We start from the raw sequence: 19,259 nt of genomic DNA on the forward strand, positions 1-19,259 counted from the left end.
TGATTTTTGTTTGTTGAAATTGTTATTGAAAGTGGGCTTTCCGGTGTTAATTACTTTGGTTCTTTTTTTTTTTGAACTGAAAACTTCATTAACCAAAAACAGCCAACTCGAAACCGAGCAACCAACCCCAAAGCTATAAACCGAACTACATAATTACAAATTTACACCAATCCTCCCACAATATACCTCTATCCTTCGATCTATTTTTGTACAAAACATAACCCAAAGATCTAGTTTGGTTCTTTTTCATCACTCGATTCCCTATTTATATGGTATCATTGTATAAAGTTATAAAATAATACAGCTGGTAGACTGACCCACACGGAGTTGACTTTGGGTCAACTAAAGAGGCTTGATATTCACCCCCGCAACCTTTTCCATGGCTGTATTCATAGCAAATTAATCTCTCATTCTTAACCATCTTGTGTTGGTTCTTTACGCATCTCCAATCAAGTGCTTGATACCCTTGATTTGAATTTTATAATTATTACTTGATCCACAAATATGGATACTTTCTTGCAGCAGTTTCAACATCTTAAAATCCAACTGGAAGAGATAGCATCAGCCACCAACAACTTCCACAACGAGAACTATATTGGAGGTGGCGGTTTTGGTAAAGTGTATAAGGGGGAAATGTCTCACTCTAAGGGACGAACTATGGTGGCTATCAAGCGTCTGGATCGGAGGCATGGACAAGGAATCCCGGAGTTCTTGAAAGAGATCACAGCGCTTTCCCGTTACAGCCATGAAAATCTCATCTCTCTTCTTGGATTTTGTTACCAAGGGGATGAGATGATCCTTGTATATGACTACGCATCTCGTGGAAGCCTTGACCGCTATTTAAATTCACCCCATCTCACGTGGTTACAACGTCTCAAGATATGCCTCGATGCAGCAGAGGGATTAAGTTACCTTCATGATCCAAGGGAGGCACACCAAAGACTTATCCACTGTGATGTAAAAAGCGCCAACATCCTACTCACTGAGCAATGGAATGGTAAACTTGCTGATTTCGGGCTATCAATAATGGGCCCCGCTAATGAGCAGCAGTCGCTTATTGTCACCGTTGCAGCAGGTACCCCTGGGTACTGTGATCCGCAGTATGCAATGACGCACACCCTAACAAAAGAGTCGGACGTATACTCTTTCGGTGTGGTCTTATTTGAAGCTTTATGCGGGAGGTTATGTTGTACATATAGCAATGGTCGTGTTCAGCAGAATTTAGTGCGCACGTGGATTGAAAGCTATGAAGAGAAGAAGTTAAATGATATCATCTTTAAAGATACGGCCATTGAACCATTGGAGCAGAGCGCTTTAGAAACTTTTTCTGACATTGCATATCGATGTTTGAAGGAATCTCGTGAAGATCGGCCGAGGATGGCTGAGGTTGTGATAGAACTTGCGACTGCACTAGGATATCAGAAGGTACATATTATGTTTGTAGGATGTTAAATTATATTTATAAGATATTAGCATATTTGGGAATTTCACTAGACTTATAGAAAATGATCAAAGATACATGTTTTTATAAGTGCAGCTCTTTTTAAAACATAGCAAAAATGTTATTTTTCTCCTTCAAGTGTTTTTTTTTTTTTGTTCCTTTACTGTTTATGACAAAGAATTCATTTGATTCACTCAAAACACCAAAGAAACAATATTGCGGAATGAATTTAAAATAAAAAACACCAACGAATTGAAATGAAAATGTTTGTAGACGATAGCATCTCCTGTCAAGCGGTGCACTTGCAATTGCTTGCCCACCCTTGATTTGCATCCAATAACTATTATTTGATCTACAAATATGTAGGCATTCTTGCAGCAGCTTCAACTTCTTAAAATCCCGTTGGTAGAGATAACATCAGCCACCAACCACTTTGACGATGAGAAGAACTATATTGGAGGTGGTGCTTTTGGGAAAATTTATGAAGGAGAATTGTGTGACTCTAAGGGCCGAAGCATGGTCGCTATTAAGCGTCTTGATCCGAAGTATGGACAAGGAATCCCTGAGTTCTGGAAAGAGATCATGACTCTTTTGAGTTACAAGCATGAAAATCTTATCTCTCTTCTGGGACTTTGTTACGAAGGGAGTGAGATGATCCTCGTGTATGAGCATGCATCTCGTGGAAGCCTTGATCGCCATTTAAATTCCCCTCTTCTCAAATGGTCACAACGTCTCAAGATATGCCTTGACGTTGCAAAGGGACTAAGCTACCTTCATGATCCGGGAGAGACACGTCAAAGACTTATCCATTGTGATGTAAAATGCCCCAACATCCTACTCGATGAGCAATGGAACGCTAAAGTTTCTGATTTCGGGCTATCAATAATGGGCCCAGCTAATGAGCAACACTCCATTGCAGCAGGTACCCCTGGGTATTGTGATCCGCAGTATGCGATGACGCACACCCTAACAAAAGAGTCAGACGTATACTCTTTCGGTGTGGTCTTATTCGAAGTTTTATGTGGGAGGTTATGTTGTACATATAGCAATGGTCGCGTTCAGCAGAATTTAGTGCGCACGTGGATTGAAAGCTATGAAGAGAAGAAGTTAAATGATATCATATTTAAAGTTCCGCCCACTCAACCATTGGAGCAGAGTGCTTTAAAAATATTTTCTGACATTGCGTATCGGTGTTTGAAGGAATCTCGTGAAGATCGGCCAAAAATGGCTGAGGTTGTGAAAGAACTTGAGACTGCACTTAGATATCAGAAGGTACATAACTACATTTTATGTTTGTAGGATGTTAAATTAATAGAGGGGGCAATCTTGACCCAAAGCCTTCTAAATGGGTTAGTTTGGGTTGCTTTTAAAATTGTATGGGCTGGTTTGGGTGAGATATTTTAACTAAATGGGTCACAATGGGTCACTTGAAATTCCATCTTGTTATTTTCGGGTCAAAACGGGTCGACAACATTAAAGAAATGGGTCGATGTGGGTTAGTGTCTTAAAGAAACATGGCAGGTTTCGGGTCGGGACGGGTTTCGTACCGTTTCGACGTGAATCGTTTCCTCCCGTACCGTTTCGACCCTTACCAGTTCGACGAGTACCGTTTCGACACGAACCGTTTCGACCCGTACCATTTCGACCAGTACCGTTTCGAACCAAAGCGTTTCGACCCGAACCGTTTCGACCCGCACCGTTTCGACCAGTACCGTTTCGACGCGAACCGTTTCGACCCGTACCGTTTTGACGCGAACCGTTTCGACGCGAACCGTTCAAAATGTCTTTTAACGTGTACATTATAGTAACCAGAGTAACATAAAATGTGGTTAAAGGACTCAATGCGACAAAAATAGGTTATCTAACAGACTTTGTTAATCTGGTTGATATGATTCATTTTATCATTTATATTCCCAGTTAGTATTGGCAGTTCATTAACTGTTCAAACAGTGGTATCCTGTGACGTTTTCAGATGACTGGCCGCGACAATCCAGTTTGTGGCTTTTCGTTGCTTGGTGATTTTGTCAATGGTTATGGATTTCTAAATTTCTTTTGTAGCTTGGTGCTGAATTTACGGGTAGTTTCGACCCGTACCGTTTCGATCAGTACCGTTTCGACGCGAACCGTTTCGAAGCGAACCGTTTCGACTCGTACCGTTTCGACGTGAACCGTTTCGAACCGGACAAAATTGCCCCTTGATGTACAATCTCTTTAAAAAAACATTTTTAACCAACCAGACCCGAAACCCGTTCTGACCCGAACCCGTTCCGACCCGAACCCGTTTTGACCCGAACCAAAGCAACCCCTTTTTTAATTGACCCGTTTTGACCCAAGCACGTTTTGACCCGAACCTGTTTTGACCCATGACCCGACCCGACCCGACCCAACCCGTTTGCCAAGTTTATAAATTAAATTTATAGGATATTAGCATATTTGGGAATTTCACTAGACTTATACAAAATGAAGATACATGTTTTTATAAATGCAGCTTTTTAAAAGGCATAGCAAAAATGTTATTTTTCTCCTTCAAGTGTTTTTTTTGTTGGTTCAGGCCTAGGTTCACACAAACTCAAAACTCACGTAACATGAATGATGTAAAGCTTTCTATGTGCAGTAAGAAAAGATGAAAAGAACTTGTTTATTCCATATGAAAGTTACCTTTTATATAGGCTAACATATAACGTACAAAAGACTTATTCACCAACATATTCCACATTCTCCTAAGGACTCGGTTGAAATAAACAACCATTTGACTACAACTAATTCTAATAACCCATAAAATAAACGTGCAACTAAATACGGTTTTCAAATAACTTTTTCTAGCTTGACCCGCATCCGACATGACCCGTACTCGACCCGAACCGACCCGAAACATCAAGATTATACCCAACATTTTTTTTGTTCCTTTACTGTTCATGGAAAAGAATTCATCTAATTCGCTCTAAACACCAAAGAAATAAGATTGCGGACTGAATTAAAATAAAAAACACCAACAAATTGAAATGAAAATGTTTGTAGACGATAGCATCTCTTGTCAAGCTGTGCACTTGCAATTACTTGCCCACCCTTGATTTGCATCCAATAACTATTATTTGATCCACAAATATGTAGGCATTCTCGCAGCAGTTGCAACTTCTTAAAATCACGTTGATAGAGATAACATCAGCCACCAACCACTTTGACGATAAGAACTATATTGGAAGTGGTGCTTTTGGGAAAATTTATGAAGGAGAATTGTGTGACTCTAAGGGCCGAAGCATGGTTGCTATTAAGCGTCTTGATCCGAAGCATGGACAAGGAATCCCGAAGTTCTGGAAAGAGATCACGACTCTTTTCAGTTACAAGCATGAAAATCTTATCTCTCTTCTGGGACATTGTTGCGAAGGGAGTGAGATGATCCTTGTGTACGAGCATGCATCTCATGGAAGCCTTGATCGCCATTTAAATTCCCCTCTTCTCACATGGTCACAACGTCTCAGGATCTGCCTTGATGCCGCAAAGGGACTAAGCTACCTTCATGATCCAGGAGAGACACACCAAAGACTTATCCATTGTGATGTAAAAAGCCCCAACATCCTACTCGATGAGCATTGGAATGCGAAAGTTTCTGATTTCGGGCTATCAATAACGGGCCCAGCTAATGAGCAGCACTCCGTTGCAGCAGGTACCCCTGGGTATTGTGATCCGCAGTATGCAATGACGCACACCCTAACAAAAGAGTCAGACGTATACTCTTTCGGTGTGGTCTTATTCGAAGTTTTATGTGGGAGGTTATGTTGTACATATAGCAATGGTCGTCTTCAGCAGAATTTAGTGCGCACGTGGATTGAAAGCTATGAAGAGAAGAAGTTAAATGATATCATCTTCAAAGATCCGACCATTCAACCATTGGAGCAGAGTACTTTAGAAATATTTTCAGACATTGCGTATCAATGCTTGAAGGAATCTCGTGAAGATCGGCCAAAGATGTCTGCGGTTGTGGCAGAACTTGAGAGAAGTCTAGATTTACTCAATTGTCAAGAGTTTATAGGTGAATGGAACAAACAATTCCCTCTGAACTACAGATCTGAAGTTGAATTGAAGAAGTTTCGGTCCAAAGGGGTCCTCCTTAACGGCGGCAAAACGGTAATTAGCTTCTGTGTCTGTATTATAGAATATCACATGCCATTTACTGTCCCATTAAGTAACACTGCTCCTCCTAATGCTACCATCTAACTTGAACTTGTATATGTTAAAATAAAGCAAGCAGATTAGGAATTTGAAAAAGATGTTATAATAACTTTTAACATGCACGATCTAACTTGAAGTTGTTTAATGGACGTATAGTGGTTTTCATTAAATAAGAAGGGAGAACACTGTGAGATGATAACTATTGCAGAATGTTTGGGTTCAGATGTCAAGAGTAACAACTTTTCGACTGAATATAATTCAAGGTGACTTTTCCTATGAGAGTATTTGATAAGTATTCGTAAAAAACTCAATTCTTGTCACCAACAATGGATCGATCATTCTTTACGCAGATTTGCTATGGGCAACTACCGGTTTGAAAGTTATTGGAGATTCAAAGCAGATGTAAAAACTCAGTTCTTGTCACCAGGAATCACATACGCGGTGTACCTTGTGTTCAAGTTTTATAGAGGAGGGAAGAGAAGATGTGAAACTATATCCCTCAAATACAGATTACAAGGGGAGAGAGAGAGTTCAGTTTCATACCTTGCATATGAGAGGGAAGATGATGGATGGTGGGCATGTGAATTGTATCACTTTACTTGTGACCACAGAATTGTTGATCTTCAGATTATGTTTGAGGGCTTCGATAATCTTTCCGACATATTAGTACAAGGCATTGAATTTCAGCCCTTGGAGAACGTAAGTTTACCAATTAAAATTTGATTATTCATGTACATAGGGTAGGGATATGGTAAAAAGTGTCCAAAGTGTAAGAAGTGTAAGAAGTGTTTTAAACCATTGGATCTTTGATCTAATGGTTGAGATCAAAAGGGTATTAAAATGTAAATTGTGTTTTAATTAGAAGGGGCTTTTGTAAAATTGAAGGGCAATAGTGTCTTTTCCATTCTTTCAAATATGGTAACCGTTTCAAACACAACCATCAAACTCCTAAAAATCAGCGAATTATATGTAACCGCCATCAATCTCCAAAAAAAAATCAGCGAATTTCTTCATACTTTAAAACATTCCCAGATTTTTAAAACGTAATCGCAGATTCAAGTCATGGTGTTTTATCTGGAGACATTGTTGATGGCGTGGTGTTTTATCTGGAGACATTGTTCGTGGCGTAGTGTTTTATAAATACAAAACATTCCCAGATTTTAAAACACCAAGACTAGGATTCAAGTCATGGTGTTTTATCTGGAGACCTTGTTCATAGTGTGGTGTTTTAAAACATCTATGATTCAAGTCATGGTGTTTTATCATGAGACATTATTCATGGCGTGGTGTTTTATCTGGAGACATTGTTCATATCATGGTGTTTTATCTGGAGACATTGTTCATGGTGTGGTGTTTTATCTGGAGACATTATTCATGCCGTGGTGTTTTATCTGGAGACATTGTTCATGGCGTGGTGTTTTGTCTCCAGATGTTTAAAACACTATGCCATGAACAATGTCACCAGATAAAACACCACGCCATGATTCAAGTCATGGTGTTTTATCTGGAATCCCCAGCAACCTTCTATATAAAACACCATGACCAACATCATAGTCAATTTATCCAGTTGTTTTAAAACACCACGCCATGAATCTGATTATAGATCTATTTATGATAAAGTATGAAGAAATTCGTTGATTTTTTGGAGATTGATGACGGTTACCATATAATTCGCTGGTTACCATATAATTCGCTGATATTTGAATTAAATGACAAAATGTACAATTACAAAACTACCCTTTTGAATTAATTAAGAGGATGGACACTTGTCATTCCAGGAATATTTCTTACACTTCTTACAAATTAAGCACTTTGTACAGGATCCTAAACCCATGTACATAATCATTAATCTAACTTTAATAAAAAAACTCCAAATAATGCCACATGGTATTCTCTTCTTCAATCTCATAAATTTTATTTATATTGTTTAATAAATTTCTTTTAATGTTAATTAATAACCAATATATAAATATCACTTAGTTTTATCCTTATCTTTATCTAAAATTAATAAATAACTTCAATTTTGGAATTTAGACCCTTTGTTTTTTTTTTTTTTTTACTTTTAAACCCAAAGTTTTTCATCTTTTGCAATTTAATCCCAACTATTTTTTATTTGCAATTTTGGTCCACCATACTTTTCATCTTTCCCAAGTTTTTCGTTTCGTTCTAAATTTTATGAGTTAATGCACCGCAACATGCGTGTGGGCTTCAACATTTTTTTTGTATATTTTTTCCATTTGACTGGCCTGTTGTGTCACATCTATTTTTCTACGTGTGACAAGTTTGTCCAACACGCGGGTCCTGGATGGACTTAGTTGTTTTTTTCTATGTTTTACGTTTCCGTTTAATTTCTCAGCAACGAGCGTGTGATTCAAAGATTTTACGTCTGTTTTTCGCTCGGCGTTATTTTTTTCCCGTTTTTATTTATTTTGTTTTTACGAGCTTTTTCGGTGTTGGTGGTCGCTGACAATGGTATAGTATTGCTACTACTTAACACAGTTTTATGACAATCGCTGCAACGCAGGGACTTAATACTAGTTAATTAATATATTTTAAACGAGTTGACGCGAACCCGTGCGTTGCAGCGGGACGTTGATTATGGATGTATTTAATATCCCGATATGAGATGTGAAATTATTAAGCTTACGTAGAATATTTTTTTCTTATACTTTATCCCCGGTCTACAACACTACACCATAAGAATGTATTTAGTATCACAATATGAAATGTAAAATTATTAAGCTTATACAAAATATTTTTTTCTTATATTTTATCTCAGTCTACAAAACTATAGCAAAGCAATCCACTCAATACATACACAACAAAACTCAATATTGATATATTCTCATATTAAAAAATAGAAAAATGTGGAATACATTGACAATTTACATGTCTAGCGTCAACATGGTGTCCAACTAACATTTAGACACAAATTTAATAAAAGATTCATGGAAGAAAATTGAGGCATCAATGCATCAACCTAATTGTAACTTAAATAATTTGACTTTTCTTTATCGTCAAAACTGATATTTATTAATCTTCCTTTAAAATCAAAACTTACCTTGATTTTATTTTCAAAACAAAAGTTAGTATTTTATTTATTTTGAAATATTAAAATTTTGTTTTTGGAAAAGGGAATGTAAAAAAATGATGGTTCTTATAGCAACAATTATCCTAAAAAAATAATTAAAGTGAAACTTTCTTGACTTTCCATTAAATCAGTATAGTCAAAACAATCTGATTTTTATTTTTCGTAGTAGAATATAATAAAGAATCACTTTTTTATTTATATAACACGAAATAATTAGTTTATTATCATAAATGATTTGATTATCAAAGGTCACTAAAATAACATTTGCAGCCATCTTAAAGAAAATTCAAGTTTCTTTTGACAGTTACGGTATTTATTTTTTCATAAATTAAAAAGACAACCATCCAAGAACAGGCACCTTGGAGATGATGTCATGGGACATGTCGTGTGTTGCGATGGGAATCCGGTTGGTATCGATTTGGCTCGTCATGGTACCTGTATGCTATTGACACGGTTGTGCACTTGGTCTAACAACCGGAAAAGAAAACCCAAAACTTAATAAAATCGTGATATGATCAAAAGATATTCAAACCAACTTTACATCGATTAGAAAACATAAAAATCAATATCAATAGCGAAAACTAAATGAATATCAAGAGCGGAAAACACAAAATGAATCTATGGTTCAATCCTTCATCATTTGTCGTACGGCTTTCAATGGAATTCATAAAGCGTTGTTTAATTTGTTTGTGGTTTATATGCTTGTATCTAAAGCAAAGCATGAGAGAGTACACTCTTCTCTCTCATATAAATCATACATTATCTAAAAAACAATACATACCATGAAAGGGAAACATGAGAGGAAAATGAAGAAGCGAAGAAAACAAAATTCAATTTTAAATCGATGCTTTATTATAAATTATATACATACAAATGAAACTATTTTATAGAGTTTGGATTTTATACATGAAATTTATAGTAAATATAATTGATTTAAATATGCAGGAAAAACAATAAATAGTCCGGTTTGAAAATATCTATGGTTTTCAGATTTAAAGAATAAAAACTACACTACAAAAAAAAAAAAAATTAGCATCTATCTAAATATCAATGGTTTTCAGATTTAAAGGATAATAACTACACTATAAAAAAAAGAATATCAAATCATGAAGACATAAACATATCTTTTTCAAAAACCATGTGTCGCCTCCGGTATTTTTCACAATCAGAAATCAGAATCCAGAGGACAACTTCATTCTCTATCTTCTCTCCCTAGATTATCTGCTACGTTCTTGAGTCTTGACTACGACTATCACAACCACCATCCAACACCAACCGCTACCGGCATAACAACCATCCATCACCGCCACCACCAAAATAACCATAGCAGATCCGACACGATTTCAGTCTCGATCCGGCGCCAATCATATCCGACACTTCGGCTTTCCGGCAAGAGATAGAGATATCTGATTTCCGGGAAAAGAGGATCGTCAGAATCTGTATTTTCTCTCATAACTTTTCTACCGATTCGACTAATTTTCGGTTCCGGCAGTAGCCGTGGTTTTGTGAAAATATCATCTCTCTCTTTCTGGATCCGACCTACGTCTCCGGCGAGATGGAAGTTGATTTTGAAAAAAAAGGCGTTGGGTTGGTTTATATTTTGGTGATGAAAAACGTAACGTGGAGGGCAGGGAAAGAGAATGAAGAGGCGCGGTGGGTTGGTTTGTATTTTGGTGTCGGTCTCTTATTCATCATTGTTTTTATTGGTTGCGTAAGTTGGTTAGATTGGTGGTAGCCGTTATTGAAGCAGCATGATTTGTATAGACATAGAGAAATTAATATGAAATATGAAAAGAAACTTTTCTAACAGACGTGATTCTTAAACATAACAGACGTGACTTTTGGGTTGGGTTGGCGTTGGCATAACATGTATGTTATGTGTTTATTAAATCAAAGTATTATTTAAGGGTGTTATCTGAAAAGACATGACTATTAAATTAATCTAACATACCTCAAGTTACTTTTTGTAAGGATATATAATTTCTTTTAGTGTCCAGCTGCCACATAACATTAGTTATTTTCAAAGTCTGATATGTTATGTTGATCTACAGGCGGAAAATACAAATGAGAAGCAACCCATATCAGATTCGGATTCAGATTCAGATTCAGATGCAAATTGGGAAGAAAAACTGCCTACTGATTATAAAGACATAATGAAGTGGTCAAAAAAAGGGATATTTGATTATTTGCCATGGACAGAGAAGAAGAAGAAGAAAGCGTACTCAATTCTTTGCAAAGGGTTCTTCTTAACCAATTATGGCATGACGGTAAATTTGATAGCAACAATTTCATACTTCCATTACTGAATTGCAAATCCATTTATATATTGAATTATATATGAGCATGGTTCCACCAGAGGGGAAAATTATATATTGACTTGCTAAACATATCTATACACTCGTTGCTTGATAGTGGTTTTCTCTTGACAAAAATGGGAAGAAATGTCATATGCTATCAGCGGCTCGCATGTGGAATTGGAAAGAGAACTTGTTATTATCTGAATCAAGGTTCTTTAATATCCCTTGTCAGATTTTTTATATAAATTACTATTTTTTTTGCAAATCTTTTACATGTAAGATGATTTTCTATCTCTCAGATTTGGAAAAGTCATTCAGTGGGGGGATAATAGCTCTATTCATATCGAAACAGAAGTCCAGTCCCAACTAGTATCATCTGAAACAACATATGGATGTTACCTTGTCTACAAATTACCAGAAGACCAATCAGGATTTAAGGCTCCTGTGAAAGTGAAACACAAACAATGTGAAACCGAAGATAATATTTGGTATATCTATTTAACTAGTCCTCAAACCCCAGTTATTAGACCAAAAGTTATTAGACCAAAGGCTGGTCAAAACACCCACAACCCACTCGATAGGCCAAAATTTAAAGGTCTTCCACAACAAAGGAACGATGGATGGATTGAAGTGCAAATTTTGGAATTACGAGTTGCTATTACAATCAACATGGATATTTTTTTTGAACTTTGTGACAAGAAAAAGTTTAGTGGACTTATTATTGAAGGGATTGAGTTTAGACCCATATAGATATTCCTTTTTAATAATGGACAAAAACTAATTGTAAATACAAATTTGCTTTCCTTTTTTCTATTTGAGTGGAAGTACATTTCGATTCTATTTCCTTAAAATAAGTCTTTATTAATGTTACGCCTTACAGAACATTAAAAAGTATATATGATCACACAAAATTAAAAATATTATTACAGTAATGCAGTTTTATAATAGAACAACCGAGAGATTGTAGATACAACAATATAATGTCTTTCTAAAGTTCAATTATGATTTATTTTAATTAAATTCATTCGCTTTACCATAATTTTTTTGGACACATAAGTTTTTTTCTTTGTTCAAACTCATATTTTTCTTGTAAAAAAAAACCTTAGATTTTATAACAAACAATCTATGAATTCCTGTGGAATAATAGTTCTACATCTGAATTCACTAATTCTTTCTAATCTAATTGATTTGTTATGATTACATTTTAGCTATTTTTTCTAAGAAATTCTCTTTAATAGGTGATTTTTTTTTTCTTAATACATGACTCAAATTTGTTACTATTGCACTTCAAATATTAGGGCATGCGCTTTGGGAGCTGGGATGGGTCGATGAACCCCGTCCCCGTCCAATAACACCCTCCCCCCCCCCCCCCCGGTTCCGGTGTAAAAATAAACCCAGGTGAATGGGGACATCGACAGGGAACTTGGAAATTGGTTTTTTGACTGATGGCCAACGGTAAATTGCAGTTATTTAAAAAAGAGTTATTGGATTTTATCACTCTCAACTATTGGATACTGGCCACTACCACTCTCAACTATCACTTTGACTCTCACCACTCTCAACTTAACACATTGTGTGTTGTGTCACTCCACAGGTGAACATTTCTTAGTGTTTGACTTGTGTTTTTTTGTGATATTAGGCTAACACTTTGTGAATTACAAATGACTGCAAGTGAATCTGCTCCTAAAAGATAAAAGGGAGCCAAAATCCACTCGATCGGAGTGACACAACACACAAAGTGTTAAGTTGGGAGAGGTGGGAGTCAAAGTGATAGTTGGGAATGGCAGCGGCCAATACCCAATAGTTAGGAGTGATAAAATCCAATAGCCCTTTAATTTGCTATACTTGAGATGTCACACCCCAACCGATGGCGGAAACATCGGGGTGAGGCACTGAGCGAAACAGATTGTCCAAGAGGTTCCATAACAACTATAAATTACCAAGAGTAAATTGCCATTTTAGTCCCTGAGATTTGGCCAAAATTGTCACTTTAGTCCAAATAGTTTTTTCTTGCCATTTTTAGTCCAAATAGTTTTGTTTTCTGTCATTTTAGTCCCTGACTTTTGTCATTTTTTTGCCATTTTCAACGACCACCACCACTTCCCACCACCCACCCCATCACAACCTTCTATCATCGCCACCACCTGCCTGCACCGTCACCACTTACCCACCCATCCCACCACCATCACCACCCACCATTTCCACCACCACCGGTTACTTTTCCGCCACCAACGTCATCAACCAACACCACCTCCATCATCGTAAAACCAACAACCACCGCCATCTTCACTGTAAACCGACACAACACCATCCCCATACCATCGCACCTGCAAAAAGAGAGAAAAATGTGGTTTGACCAAAATTCACCTAAGTTAACTAAATTTTTTTAATGGAGTTAGTGGGTTGGATGAAAATGGCAAAAATGACAAAAGTCAGGGATTAAAATGGCAGAAAACAAAACTATTTGGACTAAAATGACAAGAAAAAACCATTTGGACTAAAGTGGCAAATTTGGTCAAACCTCAGGGATTAAACTAGCAATTTACTCAATTACCAAATATTTAAGCATTACGTCCCATACCGTAACATATCAAGTAACACAGTTATTACAGACGATTAGTTCTCAAAGACAAATAAAACTGTTCCGACAACTCATAAATTAATTGTTTTATTTCTAGACCAGCTAAGCTTGATTCCATGACATCCAGCAAATCCTAGCATCTTAAACACCTGTCACATACGTTAAAATAGGTCAATACACATAGTGTAAAGGTGAGCATACAAGTTTAAGAGTAATAGTAATAGCGAAAAGCGGTTTACGCATAACCAGCATGTAACATGTTGAAAAGTGAAGCTAGCAAGTTATCGACAATGAAATATGCACAGACATGACTGCGAGTTGTAGAATGCGCAACACATATCACCACTGTGACACGTGAAGTAAAACCCTTAATAACCCCGTCCACGACAGGTGCTGAGTCCAATCACTGTGTAAACATAACGTACAAGCATTCATCGAGTAACACGTATAACATGCAATAACGGTCAGCGTATAAAAGTGTTTGCATTGTGTGTCGATTGTGATTTGAAATAGGTAACGTATGTAACACCCAAAAGTGCGTAAAGCAAAAAAGGGTTCGAGTATACTCACAGATCGTGTTAAATGAATAACATAGTCTTGGATTGAAGGGAGCGCTGGAAAGTTAGCCTAATTGCAGAACGATAGCATAAGCGATGAACAGTGCGTTAAACAGCGTGTCGGTGAAACAAGTGACGAAAGGTGATCCGATCGGATGACCGTCCGGACGGATGGTCATCCGGACGAATGGCCATTCGGTCGGAGGGTTATCCTTCTGGGATTGATGTGTTTGTGTATGATGTGACTTTAAAATTTTCGTTGTAGTATTTTATAAAACGAAAAGTATCTTAACCTTTCAGGTCGTCCGGTCGAACGGTCATCCAGACGGAGGGCCGTTCGGTCGGATGACGATCTGTTCAGTGAGATGCTTCAAAGACAGGTCCCTTGGTTAGAATAGTCATTCGATCGGATGGTCATCCGATCGGATGACTATTCATTGGGAACTGATAACCTTTGAAATTTGCAAAAAGTTTAAGTATTTGGAAGCCACATCCGATCGGATTATCGTTCGATCGGATGGCTATCCGATCGGACGGCGATCCATTCAGTAACCTGTTCGTTGTGAAACTTGTAAAATTCATTAAGTTTAGAAAGTTTTGCGTTTGAACCAAGACGGTATGACAATGTGTCAAACAACGTGAACCCCATCAAGTCCAAGTCATCCGATCGGATGGGAATCACCCCGTCCGATCAGTTAACTGTTCTTGACAACACTTCATGTTCAACCCGCTAAGTCGGTTGTCTCCTCGTTAGGTATCCATCCTCAGTGCGGGTTTCCACTAGAGAATCAACCCGCTAAGTCGGTTGTCTCCTCGTTAGATATCCTGTCCTCAGTTATGTGACAGGTGCTATTTATAGGTGTAGAGGAGGAAAGGCGGTGTAATGATTCAATTGGAGGGCCTTCCGATCGGATGGCCATCTGATCGGATGGTCATCCGGACCATTCGATCGAATGGTCCTTCGATCGGATGGTTTGTGCGAGTTGGTTTTCGACTTTTGTTTCGTGCGTTGAGCGTTACGATGCGTTTAAGCGAGTGTCGAATAAGCGATGCGATGGTTTTGAATAATAGTTACACAAATAACATAACTAACATACAACAACATAAATAAACTTGCGTTTCCAGTTCGCGATAAGATTGAGTTGCGATAGAGTCGCGATTATCACCTCAAACATATAATAAACATGCACAAGTAACACATAATAGCACACACACGTAAAACAATATCCAGAAATGCGATTCAAGTTGCGATGCGATTGCGATGAGATATGTTAGTGCATGCATCTGTTGACTTCGTCTTGTATCGAGTCTTGTACTAGATAGGTTAGATCAGGGCACGTTTTACGAGGAAATAGTAAAGTTTGGTGTGATTCAAGCTGATTCCGCTTGAAAGTGCTCATGGCAGTTTCAAGCGAAATCAGAAGACTTGATTTCGCTTGAGATGTTAAATGTGGGATTTCGCTTGAACTGATGGTTCCGCTTGAGTCTGTTCAAGCGGAATCAGATGCACTATATATAGGAGTTCAAGCGAGATCAAATAGATCGATTGTGAATTTCCATACCGAGGTGCTGCCGATGTGAGATTTGGATGTAATCAGTGTAAAATCAATTCAATCAGTGTTTAAAGTGTACTTCAAGCTGTTTCGTACTCAGTTTCTTGTTTTCCGCACCTGAAACTGTTTCAAACTCCTCTGAACGACTCGTTCGGGTCGAAACACGATCCTACAAGTGGTATCAGAGCACAGGAGGAGGAGTTCTATACGATTCAGCTGGAAAATTTCTGTTTTTCTACACCTTCTTTCAAAATTCAATATTTCACGGTTAAAATCGGCTAAAATTTACATATATGGTGTAAAAGTGCATGTTAACAAACCCTTGAGAATTACATGTTAAAATTCGGATTAAAAATGGGTAAAATTGATGTTCGAAGAGGTTCCGCTTGAATTGGTTCTTTGTTTGATTCCGCTCCAGGGTACCTAATCAGAGATTCCGCTTGACCAAACAAGTTGATTCTGCTCGAAAATTCAGTGGTTCCGCTTCAAGAGTCCTATTCCGCTTGAAAGCATTTCAAGCGAAATCTGTGATATTGCTCAAAATCTGATTCCGCTCCAAATTTTCCTTATTCCGCTTGAATTTCAAGCAGAATTAGAATTATTGTGTTGTCTTGCTATTCCGCTTGAACTTTTAATTTTTGATTTCGCTTGTAGTTGATTGTTTCAGGTATTCTGCTTGAACAGAAAGAGTGATTGAAATTGTGATTTCGCTTGAACTACAAGAACCATGGATAACGATTTTTACAACGCGTTCGCCACATCTTCGGTTACTCCGGCTTCCATTGCTCAAAACATGAACCTGGAAAATGAAACCGGAACTACTCAAAAACCCCCGAAGCTAATGAGCATTGAAGAATATTACGGATGGAAAGATCGCTTCGAAAACTGGGTTCAAGCTAACCATCTTAGATCATGGGAGTGTATACTGAAGAGATATGTGTTACCTCGAACCGAATTACAGACGGAAAAACAAATATCAGAATTTAGTGACCAAGAACGGGAAATGTATCATGCTGAAAAGATGATGATAAGTTTGCTTCAACAAGCCATCAAAGAAGACATCTTTGTGGTACTCCAACATGACAAAACTTCAAAATCAATCTGGGATGCACTTAAAGTCAAGTTTGAGGGTAGTGAACATATGATTAAAAGCAAGAAGGCACTGCTTAAGAAAGAATTTGATCTATTCACTAGTTTGCCCGGGGAAGATACAAAGAAGCTAATTGAACGATATTGCCACTTAGTGCGATCCATGTCAATGTTGAGCATAACCAAAGATCGTGAAGAGTGGGTCGACAAGCTAGCCAATGCTTTACCGCAAAAAGAGTGGGGAACTTATTTGATGATCTTGAAAAACACCGGAGTTTATGATGGGTTAACAATTTCTCATATCATCGAGAAAATTGAAGGTCAAGATCTGGAACAGCAGAAGATTGCTAGGATGACCAATCCGAGTGGTCAACAAGATGTGAAAATGTACTACAAAGGCGGTGTTCCAGAAGCTGAAAGAAGCCCTAAAATCCAAACTGCATTTAGTGCTGGAGACTCATCGAAAAAGGTTGATCAAAGTCCTAAAAGCAGCAATGGTTTCTCTTCGTATCCGAGTGTTAATCCCAAGAGTTCATCTGAAAATTTTCATTCTCAAAGTACAAAAACTGGAAATGGTTGTGTAATACAGTGCAATATTGCTTTGAATCTTCCTGATGGTCAAAGTTTTTCTGAAGAGATTGCGAAAGATCACATGGCTTTACTTGGTTTTGTGCTTCTATCCTATGAAGGTTTAGTTGCAGGACAGATCGGAAATCCTATGCTTACAAAGGAGGATTACGATCAGATAGACGCTGAAGAGATGGAACTAATGGACATCAAATGGTGTCTAGCTAGTGTCCTTAGGAGAGCCGAAAAGTTTAAATTGATTACCGGGAGAAATGACTTTCTTGATGCACATGTTTCTACTTTAGGTTTCGATAAATCTAAAGTTACTTGTTTTAAATGCAGGGAGAAAGGTCATTTCAAGAGAGAATGCAAGAACAGAGAAGCTAATGATCCAAAGAATCCATTCAGAAAGGACGATTACTACCGGAAAGCCATCTATCAACAAGTTGGTCAACAACAGCAACAAGAACCGCAAGTGGCTCATGGTAGAAAAGTGATTGAGGATTCAAAGAGAGCATGTCTGGGAAATCAAGAAAACTTTAACTGGAACTTTCAGGATGATGAAAGATTACATGAAGGCTTTAGCTGGGATATGTTTACTGATGAGAAAGGAGATTTCAAAGCTTTCATTGCCAAGATTGTGAAAGAACCAGACATGTTCACTGAGTGGATGAAATCAATTGGTGTAACTGTAAAGAATGAAGAGGAAAAGTCTGTTTCGTCTGATGAAAGTTCACAAATTTCAGATGATTGTTCAGAAAAGGAGATTGTCTTTGATCAAACACCATCTGATTCTGGTTCTTCGAATGATAGTTCTGACAAATCAGTAGAGTTTGATCAATCTCCGACTGATGAAGAAGAAAAACATATTAATGTTGCAAAATCTCATCTCTCTCCTGAAAGTTTTCATTTCTATTTTGCAGATCGTCTAGAGAAGCTGAAGGAGAAAAAAGCTGCAAAAGAACAAAAAGAAATGAAGTCTGAAAGTGATGCTGAAAAAGATGAGATTGTTCGAAATGAAGAAGTTAAAGTTGCTGCTGAGGAGGTTAGTGAACCAGTAAAGGTGATTGAAGTTGAAAAAATCGTCGAAGTTGAAAAGATTGTGGAAGTTATCAAGCCATGCTTAAAGTGTCTTGAAGCTTGCAAAGAGTGTGTAGCTAAAGATGAAAAAATGGTTGAGTATGAGAAATTAAAAGAGTAGTTGTTGTTCAATCTAAACTACGTGAAGGAATCTTATGATGTATTGAACAGAACAGTAACTGGTCTTCAAAAGACAAATTCTGAGAGAGAAAATGCTTTAACAATGATGAACGCAACAATGATGACAAAGCAAAAAGCTATTAATTTTTACATCGAAGAAAGTGCAAAGTGGAAGCAAGAGTTGGAAACCGAGAAAATAGAGAACGAGAGGATCAGACGTTTATTACAAAGTTATTCTAGTTCTGATTATCTTATTGATCGAATTTATCCGACTGCTATAGGTTTCGAAGCATTCAAAGATGAGAAGCCAAAGAAGAAGGACACTGGTAAGAAACCGACTGTTAGCTATAACAAGTGTCCGCCTCCAATCTGGGAAGGTTATTCTCCCAGAAAACCAAATGAGGAGCAAGTCGAAAAAGCAGTCAATATAAAGTTAAAAACCGACACAACTGATGAACTACCAGAAAAGATTGACGTCACGTTCACCTCGTCTGACACTGATCATGAGTTTGAGTTAATAAAAAAGGTGGTCGATCAGGTGTTGGATACTGATGAGGAGTCTGAGTCAAAGTCTGAGTCTGGAGGGTCAAGTTCGTCAGTCAACAGTTCAAAACCGATGGTTAAACGGGTTTATAGTAAAAAGTTTTTGTTATTAAAATCAAATTTGAATGATGAAACATTCGAAGTAGTTTATACTTTGAATGATTCTGACA

The 19,259-nt window shown here is 37.5% G+C and overlaps 1 protein-coding gene across 2 annotated transcripts; it reads left to right on the forward strand.

The window, feature by feature from the left end:
• The first annotated feature begins 373 nt into the window (after positions 1-373).
• LOC110912357 lies at positions 374-11,843 on the forward strand. 2 transcript variants are annotated; one of them, XM_035984812.1, is made up of 8 exons: positions 374-1,425; positions 1,820-2,713; positions 4,553-5,566; positions 5,768-5,874; positions 5,962-6,310; positions 10,754-10,969; positions 11,115-11,209; positions 11,299-11,843. In XM_035984812.1, the coding sequence occupies exons 1-8, from the start codon at positions 505-507 to the stop codon at positions 11,747-11,749; spliced, it is 4,047 nt and encodes a 1,348-aa protein (XP_035840705.1). In that variant the 5' UTR covers positions 374-504; the 3' UTR covers positions 11,750-11,843. The 2 variants fall into 2 exon arrangements, with proteins under 2 accessions (XP_035840705.1, XP_022012748.1); XM_022157056.2 differs by having other exon boundaries at positions 375-1,425; positions 1,808-2,713.
• Positions 11,844-19,259: the final 7,416 nt, after the last annotated feature.

This window comes from Helianthus annuus, chromosome 15 (assembly GCF_002127325.2).
Source record: "Helianthus annuus cultivar XRQ/B chromosome 15, HanXRQr2.0-SUNRISE, whole genome shotgun sequence".
NCBI classification, from domain to species: Eukaryota; Viridiplantae; Streptophyta; class Magnoliopsida; order Asterales; family Asteraceae; genus Helianthus; species Helianthus annuus.

Excerpts from the sequence above, each read along its gene's own strand:
- LOC110912357 (XM_022157056.2), top strand. The coding sequence starts at position 505 with ATGGATACTTTCTTGCAGCAGTTTCAACATCTTAAAATCCAACTGGAA. Across the intron at positions 2,714-4,552 it reads CTGCACTTAGATATCAGAAG|GCATTCTCGCAGCAGTTGCA; the intron begins GTACATAACTAC and ends ACAAATATGTAG. Across the intron at positions 10,970-11,114 it reads TAACCAATTATGGCATGACG|TGGTTTTCTCTTGACAAAAA; the intron begins GTAAATTTGATA and ends GTTGCTTGATAG.